The sequence below is a fragment of the Lagenorhynchus albirostris genome, chromosome 20 (genome assembly GCF_949774975.1).
Source record: "Lagenorhynchus albirostris chromosome 20, mLagAlb1.1, whole genome shotgun sequence".
Taxonomy (NCBI): Eukaryota; Metazoa; Chordata; class Mammalia; order Artiodactyla; family Delphinidae; genus Lagenorhynchus; species Lagenorhynchus albirostris.
This window is the reverse complement of record NC_083114.1, coordinates 48,927,573-48,940,255: the sequence shown is the minus strand read 5'-3', so window position 1 is coordinate 48,940,255 and position 12,683 is coordinate 48,927,573. Positions and strand designations below refer to the sequence as shown.

Sequence of the window (12,683 nt, the reverse complement as noted above, 5' to 3'; positions counted from 1 at the left end):
GGGATGCTCATCCTGGCTCCGTGTTGCGGGGCAAGGGGTGTTGCGGTGACACCGCCTCTTCTCCCTTCCAGGTGCTGCTGAGCCAAGTGCACCGGCTGAGAGCCCTGGACCTGCTGGGAAGATTTCTGGACCTGGGTCCCTGGGCGGTGAGCCTGGTGCGTGCTTCCTGTGTCCGCAGTGGGGGGCACGAGACTCCACGTCACCGTCTGACAAATCAAGGGACCTTGGCCATGCGGCCAAGGATGACTGTGGGGGTGGCCGTTAAGCCCGCAAGCTCCCATGGACCTCGCTTTTTGCACCTTCATTGTCACATTGTTGGGCGGCCCTTTCCCATCCGCTGTTAGGCTTCACCTTTGCAGGACAGAAAGTGTCCTTTAGGGACACTCTAAGGAGGGGCTCACCCCTGCCAGGCCAAGAAGCTGGCAGCCTCTGGGCTGAGTCCCCGGCCACACGCGGCGTGTGTTCTCCTAGGAGAAGCCTGCGAAGCCTCACTCGCCGTCCTTTCGCTGTGGTTTTAGGCACAACTCTGAAACGCTTTTCTATCATTCTATTCACAGGAGAATGGAAACAGCCATTCAAAACACTGACAAAAATAGAGTCAAAAGTGATCCATTTTTTCAACACATAAATCACCAGGGAAAGAGATCAGGAGGGACCTAGAGATAAAAGGGGATTCAGGAGATCCACCACCAGGTGCAGGGTCTGGACCTTATAGGGCTCTATTTGCAAATGAAAGTTTGAAAGTTAAAATTTGAAAAATTAATATTCATGAAACAATTAGAAATTTTACATGAACTGAATATTTTATGTTATTAAAGAATAATTGTTGAGACTTCCCTGGCAGTCCAGTGGTTAAGACTCTTTGCTTCCAATGCAGGGGGCGCAGGTTCGATCCCTGGTTAGGGGACTAAGATCCCACATGCGGTGCAGCGCAGCCAAAAAAAAAACAATAATTGTAATTGTTCATTTTTTTAGGTGTGGTAGTGGTATGTGGTCATGTTTTCATAAAAGAGACCTTATTTTTTAGAGATAAACACTTAAGTGTTTACAGATGACACAATGTGATACCTAAGACGTGCTTCAGAACATTCAGGAAAGGACGGTGGGTAGGGCCAGCCAGGATGCCGCGCCCTTTCAGTTGACGGCGTTGAAGCCAAGTGATGGGCACATGGGAGTTCAGCATATTATTTTATCTCCATTGATGTATATTTAAGTTTTTTCATTGTATATTGTCAACCAAGAGTCATAATTGATAGTTCAACATGAAGGAGAAGAGGGAAAACCTAAAAATTAGGAAGAATGCACGAGCAGTCCTTGCTAGCCCTCTTATACTCCCAGGTGCCAGCAGGGAGGCCGTATGTAGCTCACCACAGGTAGACTCAGGTGGAGGCCTGGCATGTCTCTTAGCTGCGTGAGCTCATGCAGCCCAAGCAGGCAGGCCTGGGTCGCTTCCAGGAGAAGGACTGGAGGTGAGGGAGGCACGACCCTTCCCCATGCAGCTCCGTTAGTGCTGAGGATGCCATGCGCTCTGCTCCCTCCGGCGCGGGGCTGACGTGCTCTCTCTCGCAGGCCTTGTCTGTGGGTATTTTCCCCTACGTGCTGAAGCTGCTCCAGAGCTCAGCCAGGGAGCTGCGGCCTCTCCTTGTCTTCATCTGGGCCAAGATCCTCGCCGTGGACAGTGTGAGTAATGTCTGTCCCCCCCCACCACAGGAGAGCTGCTGAGAGTAGGGTGGGGGGCCCGGCCCCACCGTCCATTCTCCCTCCTCCTGGCCTCACGCCCTCCATGGCCTCCCTCCCTCCCAGGAAAGGCTGTGCTTCCCCTGGGCCCAGTCCTGGTCTGTCACGCTGGCCCTCGGCTCACCTGTTGTCTCTTGTGCTCTGCCCCCTCCTCACCCACAACCACCCCTCCAGCCGGCGAATGACCCTGCCCGCTTCCTTCTTGACGCTCGGCCCTACCTCACCCCATCAGTCTCCTGTCTCCAGCCAGTGTTTTCCCTCCCCAACCCTGACCCTGGGAACAGTCCCGTGGAGGCCCAGGCTGTCACCTGTAAGGCTCAGGCCGCGGCACTAGCGGTCACTTCTCAGCCATGACAGCCCAGCCCATACCACGTCTCCAGCTCTGCTCCCAGTAGGCACCTCCCCACCCCTGTCCTCGTGCCTGTGGGTCTGCAGTCACATGGCCACTGCTCGAAGTCCTAGGCAAGGCCCTGTACTCAGAACTGTGCTGAAGGCCATAGGTGTCGCAGAGCTCAGCCGTCCCTGCCCACGACACTGTCTACTGGGGACAAAACCCTCTGCTATGAGGCCGAATCCGCACACATGCCTGGCATGAGGGTGACTCTTCAAAAAGTCGAGAAATCTTGTGGGCAGGGCTGCATTTGTGTGCCTCAGTGTAAAGGAGATTATAATGTTAACCCAGGTGGCAGGGGGCCACCGAGGCCTCTGCTGCAGGAATTCATGCCCAGAGGGAGGGGTGAGGGTGGCCAGAAGGTGGGGGCTGCTGGACAGGAAGGGCCAGGGTAGGGGACGCACAGCTAACAGGAGGGCCAGGCAGGTGTGGAGAACAAACGGTTCTCGAGTTTGAACCTGTGTGGGGAGTGGGCCGGCTGTGTCAGTGACAAAGGGGCGCCGAGCGGGGAGGCGTGGTGAGGGGAGTGCTCAGGGGACCACTGGTGATGGGGCCTCGTGGCCTGGGAGGTGGAGACTAGGGCCCTCGTCTACCCGATGACGATGGCAGGCAAGTCCTTGAGGGGAAATGTGACACGAAGGCCCAGCGGGCTGAGGGCTGAGCTTCGGGGTCTGCTCTTCGGGGGACAGAGAAGGGAGGGTAGAAGGAGGTTGTCAGAGAGGGGAAGGGTGGGAAGTCTGATAACAGAACATGAAGAAGGAGGCTCCGGAACAAGGGAGAGCACTGGGAGCGGGACAGAGACCCTCAAAGAGGCTGCTGCACTTGGCAGTCAGGCTTCAGAAGTGTGTGGGGAGGGAGGCAGAAATGGGGGCTCTGGGGAGGAAGGACGGGGTGCGGCCCTCAGCTTGCTTGAGGGGTTTGTAAGTGGGGAGACGAGTTGGCATCAGTGGTTGGGTTTGCTTGCTTGTTTTGAAGGAATGGTGACTTAAATGGTCTCTAGTTGGGAGAAAAGAATCAGCAGAGAAACAGCCATACATCTAATTGGACTTTGACCCGCTCGCTGTGTACATGTGCGTGTGCACACATGTGTGTATCTGGGTGACACCCCGTGGCAGGGGCTCTTGTGTGAAGATTTTCTTAGTTCTTGCATCAACTCCATGCTATAAGTGTGGTTTTATAGATTATCTGCAGATAAGAAAATGCTCATTTAAGGAGCTGCCCAGGAGCCCATAGCAAACCTGTAACAATTTGCTGTGAGCTGAGTGGAGCCCTTTCCACCCACAGGAAAGGGGGATCAGCAGAGCCACAGAGAAGGAGGGCAGGAAGCAAGGGCATCACCATGCAAAGGGAGAGACCATTCTCTGCTCTGCAAGGGGTAAAAGGAGAGAGTGGGGGACCTCAGCTCAGAGTGTCAGCCCCTCCTTCCTGTCCAGGACCCCTGCGCCATTGAGATAGCCCTGCAGGCCGCCCGCTTACCTGGGGCTCTTTTCAGCTCACACACCCACAGGGCTTCCACTCCCTAGCACCGGTGGGCCTGGAGGTGACAAATGCGTCAGGCAGATCCGGCCACCTGATCCTGTCCCTACCGCCTTCGTGCATCAGTCCTGCACGCTGCTGCCCGAACCCACTCACGTGACCCTCTTTGCTCCAGTGGTAATAACTGTGGTAATAACACTGCCTGCAGTATGGTTACAGAGATCAGAACTACGGTGTATAAAGCAGTTTTGGAAATTTTAGAGTGAAGGGAGTAGCGGTAGAACCTCATTTCTACCCAGCCCGTCTCTGCTACACTAAAGCCTTTTGTTGCTGATCGGAAAGCCTGGTCTTGTGGCTCAGGAAACTGTACCTTTTGGTCATTTCTACTTTGCCCTTTGTCAAATTTAATTGAAAAGCCAAGCTACATAAACAAGAGGGCTTTTCTGGGGAAGTTATTTCAGAACCTTCCTTGGTTCTCTCCTACTTCAATACCTTTGTCATCTGTATCACATGTTTAGAAATTCACTGGCACTGCTCTTGGTACCTGGCCATTAAGGACCATGTGCAAAGGTTCTGGATGCATAAAATGGAGAGACTACCATGACGCGAAGCCCAATGAAGGGGAGGGACAGAAAAGATTTCCCCTAAGAGATGAGGGGTGGCAATCGGCCACCCAGGCCTGCTCCCCGGGGCCACCAGTGCTACAGTAGCAACACCTTCAGCCAACTGTGATTCTTGTACTCATCAGGATTTTTAGTAGCTTTTAGTACCTGGAAATAGAGAATGTCTTTATATTTAGTCTTTGGAGTGGCTATTTCTGCTTTAATTTTTTTTCTTTACATGAAGGTAGATGACCCTTCAGAACTGCACTTTGCTGCTGAATTCTCATGGAATTTGCAGTTAATCATCGTAATCTGGTTTGAAACTGCCTCTTGGTCACATTTGTCTCCAGGGGTCTGTTTATCTCTGGAGCCCAATATGGGAGAGCTCGTCGACAGCACAGATGCTGCAGTGCTCCTCCATTACACCTGCTCTAAGGCCATCTCAGGGCCTGCGTTCACTGTCTGCTCGATGCTGGAGGAATTACACATTTAATAACACTTGAGGAGCTGTTCCTGGGCCCAGCTGGAAATGTCCTAGCCTGCAATGTTCTTGTAAGTGCAGGCGCTGGGACCATCCTCTGAATTAGTTCCTTAACCAGCTTGTAGCACCTGTTTATTTAAGGGCAATCATCCCACTGAGAGACATTTTTTAGTATTTCCGATTGAGACAGCATCATTTACTTCATCCTTCCTTTTCATGATCACCCTGGCCTGAGTTTCCAAGAGATTAAAGTTCCGTGTGTTTCTGAGGAGTTGTTCCTCCCCTCCCCTCCTGGCATCTGGCCTCCGCGTACTCATATGGTATGTGCCTCCCGCAAAGCTCAGAGCTCCCAGAGTGAGTCCTTGATGTGGCCACCATGAGGATCAGAAGGCATGTTGTTTGTGACAGGGACGCCCACCTTGGGATGAAGGAACCTGCACAGAGGCACAGACGAGGCGAGGCGTCCCAGCACTCGAACACACTCAGCTGTCCCTGGGCTGCGGAGCTTCCCACCCTCAGGGCACTTCCCCAAGAGTTAAGAAGGTGTGGGCCCCACTCAGGCTGTACTCCCAGCTAAGGGATGAGTCTTGGGCCCCCTCTTTATCCCACAAGCATATGTTGAGCACACACTATGTGTCATTATGTGAGGGGCTCCTAAAGGATTCAGAGAATTACCTGATTTTTTTTTTGAGCTCAAACGTCCATTTATTTCAAAGCAGTAATAATTTAAAATTATAAAAACCTTCCCGCCGTCGAACACGTAGAGGGTGAGGTCGGATACAAACGGGAAGGGAGTCAGACGCCCCGCCCTGGGGAGGCCGGGCTCCGTCCGCAGCCGGGAGGGGCAGGTCCTCCAAGCCTCCACCGCGGCAGACCCGGTGGCACCGCAGTCCATGGGCGTGAGGGGTGCAGGGGGCCGCAGAGTCCGCAGTCCTGGCCCGCGGCCCAGTGCTCGCCCTGGGGGCCGGCCAGGATGCTCAGGAGCTGCTGGCTGGGTTCTCATTACCGGGCGAGCTGAAGGAGGAGGACAAGGAGGAGGAGAAGCTCACCACCGCCAGGCCCGGGGGTGGGGGGTGGTGGTCGGTGGCCGTGTTCTGACCTGTGAGGCTTTTTTGGCAGATGGGGCAGCTCTCCAGCCAGGGCATTATGCAGCTGTCGTGGAAGAGGTGGTTTCAGGGCAGCTGCCGCACGCACTCGCCCAACCCGTAGTCGTCCTTGCACACGGGGCACTCCAGCCTGGAGCCTAAGTGCTCCTTGGTCACGGGGTCGGGGTGGGGAGGGCCTGGATTTTCTTTTTGTCTGCGGGCGGGGGGCCCCTGTTTTCAAACTGATTGAGGCACAGGAATTACCTCAGGCTTAGAGAAGGTAGGCTCAGTCTTGGAGGAAGCAAGGAGGGGAACTCCAGAAAGAGCTACAGGCTCAGAAGGATCATGTGCCATTTGACTGAAGGGGCAGTGTGCACTGTGGGGGCACTGATGTACAGAGAAAGCGTGCCTCGGGACAAGGAAATCTAATAACAGCACATTAGGAAAGCCCTTTCCTGTCGTCTCAGTGCCCTGATAATCTCCAAGAGATCTGGTCCCAGAGGATCTCTTTTTAAATCACCCATACACCATGTTACTCTACACTTACTGCTACCAAGCAAAAATTACCAGACATGTGAAGAAGGAGGAAAATATGATCCATAATGAGGAGAAAAAGAAAATGAGTCCACTGAAACTTATTCTGAACTCTCACAGATGTTAGAATTAGCAGACAAGGACATTAAAATGGTCATTAGAAGTCTGTTCCATATAAAAAAGCTCCACTGAGACATGGAAAATATTAAAAGGACCCAACTCAAACTTCTAGAAATGAAAACTATGATACGTGACATGAAAAGTATACTAGATGGGATTAACAACCGATTAAATGTTGCAGAAGAAAAATTAGTGAACTTAAAGACATAGTAATAAAAACTCCAAAATGAAGCACAGTGAGAAAAGAAACTTTTATAAAACTAAAGGAACATCTTTGAGTTGTGGGACAACTGCAAGTGACCGAATATATGGGTACTGGGGGCCCCTAACGGGGGATGGCAGAAAAAATATTTGAAGAAATAATGGCTAAGATATTTTCAGATTTGATGAAAACTATAAACCCGCAGATCCAGGAAGTTCAACAAACCCCAAACACAAGAAACATGAAGAAAACTACACCAGGGCACCTGATAATCAAATTGCTTAAAAAACAGCAAGTTAAAAAACTCAGAATATAAGCAAGTTGCTGTTTTTTAACAGCAAGTTAAAAAACTCAGACAATAAGAAAAGGAACAAAGAAGCAAAGATAAGGATGACAGCAGATCACTTGTCAGAAACAGTGACCAGAGGAAGACAGTGGGGCTGCATCTCTAAAGTCCTGGAAGAAAAACCATCAACGTAGAATTCTGTACCCAGTGAAAATATCTCTAAAAAATGGAGGCAAAATAAAGACTGTTTAAGACATATAAAACTGAAAGAATTCATCACTCATAGATCCACAGTATAAGCAATGTTAGAGAAAACCCTTTGGGCAAAGGAAAATAATACCTGGAGGAAACATGCATGTACACCATATGGTGAAAAGCACCAGGAAAGAATGCTCCACTGTTAAATGTATGGGGTTTATTTTCCTTGTTATTTAAATCTCTTTAAAAGATAATTGACTGTTTAAACAAAAAGTAATAACAGTGTACTGTGGAGTCTATAGCATATGTAAAAGCAAAATGTATGCTAACAGTAACAAAAAGGTTGGGAAGAGAGAAATTGAGGAAATACTATTGTTAGTTTCTCTTCACTTTATTGAAGTGATATAATATCACCTGAAGGTGAACTGTGATAAAATGTAGTCTGTAAACCTTAAAGTTATCACTAAAAATTTTTTTTACTATAGCCAATTAGCTAACAAAGGAGATAACATGAAATCATAAGTATATACAAGCAACACAAAAGAAAGAAGAAAAGGAGGGAAAGGGAACAAAGAATAGATGAGATAAATACCACAAACATAAGGTAATAGGTTTAAGCATAACCATATCAATAATCACAATGTAGATAGTCTAAATACCCAATTAAAAAGCAGAGAGTGTCAGATTGGATTTAAAAGAAAAAAAGAACAAATTATATGAGCCTAAAAGAAATGCACTTTCAGTGTGAAGACACAAATAGATTAAAAGTAAAAACATATCATGCTACCACTAAGCAAAAGAAGGCAGCAATGCCCCCGTTAATATATCAAAGTAGGTTTCAGGGCAGAGAATATTACCAGAGACACAGAGGTGTTTCCTGACACTAAAGGAGTCTACCCATCGTGAGAATAGAACAGTCTAAATGTTTATTCACCTAATAACAGTATTTCAAAACACATAAAATGAGAACTGGTGGAACTGCAAGGGGAAATAGGTAATCCATAATTACACCTGGAGAATCCAGCACTCTCTTCTCAGTAAATGACAACGAGTAGACGGGGAACCAGGGAGGTTCTCTCAGACACTTGAACAACACCATCCACCTGCTGGACGAAACTCCACACAACTGTAAACTACATGTTCTTTCCAAATGCCAGGGACGTACACCAAGATGGACCTCATCCTGCGTCGTAGAACAAACCATGACACATTTAAAAGAACTGGAATCTTACACAGCATATTCTACAACCACAGTGGAATCAAATGCAAAATCAAAAGAGGTAATAGGGCAAAAAAAAAATTTTTTTTTTTAAAAAGAGGTAAGGGCTTCCCTGGTGGCACAGTGGTTGAGAGTCCGCCTGCCGATGCAGGGGATACGGGTTCGTGCCCCGGTCCGGGAAGATCCCACATGCCGCAGAGCGGCTGGGCCCGTGAGCCATGGCCACTGAGCCTGCACTCCGCAACAGGAGAGGCCACAACAGTGAGAGGCCCGTGTACCACAAAAAAAAAAAAAAAAAAGGTAATAGGAAAATCAACAACACTTGGAAACTAAACTGCATACTTTTAAATAAATGATTAAAATATTTTAATTATAAAAGTTTAATAAATAATATTGTATAAAATAAAACAATATTAAAGTATAAATGTTATATAAATAAATGTATAAGCAGCATAAATATGTAAAATCATATTTATAATTATAAGTATGTATAAAATAAGTGGGACTGCATCAAACTAAAATCTTCTGCATAACAAACAGTCAACAAAATGAAAAAACAACCTTCAGAATGGAAGAAAATATTTACAAACATCTATCTGATATGGGGTTAATATCCAAAATATACTACTATAAGGAACGCTTGCAATTCAAAAAGAAAAAACCTGATTAAAAAATGGTCAAAGGACCTGAATAGACATTTTTCCAAAGAAGACATACAGCTGGCCAAAGGGCACATGAAAAAGTGCTCAACATCACTAATCATCAGGGAAATGAAAATCAAAACCACAATGAGGTATCACCTCATACCTGTCAGAATGACTGTTGTCAAAAAGACAAGAGATAACAAGTTCTGGCAAGGGTGTGGAGAAAATAAGGGTGTGGAACGCTTGTGCACTTTTGGTATGAATGTAAATTGGTGCTGCCACTATGGAAAATAACATGGACGTTCTCAAAAATTTAAAAATGGAACTACCATACAATCCAGCAATCTCACTAATGGGTATATATCCAAAGGAAATGAAGTCGGTAGTATCTCAAAGAGATACCTGCACACCCAAGTTAGTTGTAGCATTATTCACAATAGCCAAGATGTGGAAACAACCTAAGTGTCCATCATCAGATGAATGAATAAAGAAAATGTCACACACAAACACACACACAGTGGAATATTATTTAGCCATAAAAAGGAGGGGGAGATCCTGCCATTCATGACAACATGGTTGAACCTGGAGGACATTGTGCTAAGTGAAATAAGCCAGACAAGAGAAAGACAAATGTATGATCTCATTCATTTGTGGAATCTTAAAAAGTCAACTCGTAGAAACAGAGTAGAATGGTTTTTGTCAGGGGCTGGGGAGTGGGGGAAATGAGAAGATATTTGTCAAAGAGGACAAACTTCCAGCTATAAGATAAATAAGTTCTGGGGATCTAATGTACAGCATGGTGACTAGTTAACAATACTGTATTGTATACTTGAAAGTTGGTAAGAGAGTAGATTTTAAGTGCTCTTCTCACTCTAAGAAAAAAGAAGGTAACTATGTGAGGTGATGGATGTATTAACTCTATTGTGATAATCATTTCACAATACATACTTTAACCATGACATTTTACACCTTAAATATATACATTTTTGTTAATTATACCTCAGTAAATCTGGGAGAATATTTATGTATATTTTATAACGTAATTGATATTTATATACTTTAGTATAATTTGTATATAATTATAAATATTTATAATCATATAAACATTTATATTAATATGTAAAATAATGAAATAAAACTTTTTAAAATAATTTTTTTCAAAAAGGAGGTCTCAAGGGAAGTAAAAAGTACCTTAAACTGAATAAAAATGAATATACAACATATCAAAACCTGTGGGACACAGCTGAGCAGTGCTGAGAGGGAAACTTCTAGAACTAAATGCATACAATAGAAAAGAAGAAAGACAACATTTAGGCAAAAACACAAGGTACAATGTGATACATAGCCAGGAAAAATATGGGTTATCTTCACTAATCATATTAATTACATAAAGATCAAATATCTACCTTTCTTGGTCCTGTGCAGATATGACTTTAGACAGATCTAATCTTTCTTCTGATATTTTTCACATACTCTTTTAGGCAGACACAGGGAATAATACACAATTCTGTGTCATAAAAATTATTCCAGAATCTTTCAAGGGAAGAACTTCTCGTGAACATAATTTTTTAAATGATAAATATGGAAGATTATAATTACTTGTAGTCCTGTAAAGGTAATAAAGAAAGGTTTCAGGGACTTCCCTGGTGGCATAGTGGTTAAGACTCCACACTCCCAGTGCAGGGGGCCTGGGTTCGATCCCCGGTCAGGGAACTAGTTCCCGCAAGCATGCTGCAACTAAGGAGCCCATGTGCCACAACTAAGGAGCCTGCCTGCCGCAACTAAGACCCGGTGCAACCAAATAAATAAATAAATGTTAATTCCCCTATTAAAAAAGAAGAAGAAGAAAGGTTTCAAATCACTGACTTCAGCTTCAACCTGAAGATGTTAGTAAAAGAAAAGCAGATTAAACCCAAAGTAGGTAGGAGAAAGGAAATAATAAAGATCACAGTGGAGATCAATGCAAAAGAGAACAGAAAAGCAGTAGAGAAAATCCACTCAACCAAAGGCTGGTTCTTTGAGCAGATCAATAACTGCTCAGACTGATAAGGAAACAGAAGACACAAAACCCCAAATCAGGAATGAGAGAAGTGGCATCACTGAAGGTTCTGGAGACACTGAAGGGGTAGTGAGGGAATTTATAGACAACTTGATGCCCAAGCTTTTGATAACTTTGATGAAATTAATTCTTTGAATGACACAAGCTGCTCACTTAAGAAGATATATAATCTGAATAGCACTGTATCAATTTTTAAAATTGTATTTGTGGTTAAAAACTTTCCTGCAAAGAAAGCTCCAGGTCCAGATGGCTTCACTGGTGAATTCTGCCCAAATGTTAATGAAGAAATATACGGATGGCAAACAAGCACCTTCCCATATCATCCTATGATACTTGCTTTGCCCTGATACCAAAAACCAGACAAGAAAACTACAGACCAGTGTCCTTGGTGAAGATAGATGCAAAAATTGTAAACCAAAATTTAGCAAATCAAATTCAACAATATATAAAAAGGATAGTACATCATGACCTTGAAGGACTTATTTCAGGAATGTAAAGTTTTTAAAGATTGAAAAACCAATGTAATTTATCATATTAGCAGAAGAAAACCCATATTATTATCTCAATAGACAGAAAGAAAGCATTTGACAAAAACTAAAATCTATTCCTGATTTTAAAAAAAACACCTCTCAGAAAACCAATAAGGGAACTTCATCAGCATGAAGAATAGCATCTACAAAAAATGCTACAGCCAACATCACACCTAGTGGTAAAAGTCTGAACACTAAGATCAGGAGCAAAACCAGGGCATCTGCCCTCATCACTTCTCTTCCAAGTTTTGCTGGAAGTTCTAGGTAGTTCAATGAGGCAAGAAAAAAAACATCCAGTTTGGAGAGAAAGATGTATAACTGTCTTTATTTTCAAACAGCACAATTCTCTGTGTAGAAAATCTGACTGAATCTACAAACAAACAAATACTAGAACTAATAAGTGACCTTAGTAACATTGCAAATTATAAGATCAATACCCCAAAATGAGTCTTATTTATATACACTATTAACCAATTTATACAAACTGTTAAGAACATTTACAATGGTATCAAAAATATGAAATACTTAGGGATAAATTCTGGCAAAGATATGCAAGACATACACTGAAAACTACAAACTATTGGTAAGAGAAATTAGAGAAAATCTAATAAATGGAGAGATATTCAATTATCATGGGTCCTGATCTTAAAATCCATATGGAAAAGCAAAGGACCTAGAATAGCCAAAACAACTTAAAAAAAAAAATTTAAAGGACAACTACTACCTGATTTCAAGGCTTATCATAAATCTACAGCAATTAAGACTGTAGAAGTGGCATCAAAATGTGCAAAATATCAATGGAACAGAATAGAAAGTCAAGAAATAGACTCACACATATACGGACGACTAATTTTTGAAGTTACAAAGACAGTTCAACTCAGTGGAGTTAGAGATAGTCTTTTCAACATGTGGTGCTGGGGCCATTGGACATCCATCTGCAAAAGTGAACCGCAATCTACACCATGTACCATGACAAAAATTAATTCAAAATGGGAAAATATTTGTGAATCATTAATTTGATTAAAAACTTGAAATGAGAATATGTAAAGCACTCTCAAAATTCTATATGAAAAGAAACACGCAAACCAAAAAAATGGGCAAAAGCTTTGAACATACACT

At 44.3% G+C, this 12,683-nt stretch overlaps 1 protein-coding gene across 4 annotated transcripts in view; it reads left to right on the top strand.

The window, feature by feature from the left end:
• Positions 1 to 12,683, top strand: part of RPTOR (regulatory associated protein of MTOR complex 1) — a 347,492-nt gene that overhangs the window by 270,874 nt on the left and 63,935 nt on the right. For all 4 annotated transcript variants that reach the window (XM_060133269.1, XM_060133267.1, XM_060133268.1 and 1 more), the window contains exons 12-13: positions 72 to 155; positions 1,570 to 1,680. In XM_060133269.1, the coding sequence (XP_059989252.1) occupies positions 72 to 155; positions 1,570 to 1,680 (195 nt within the window). The remainder of the gene's footprint in view (positions 1 to 71; positions 156 to 1,569; positions 1,681 to 12,683) is intronic.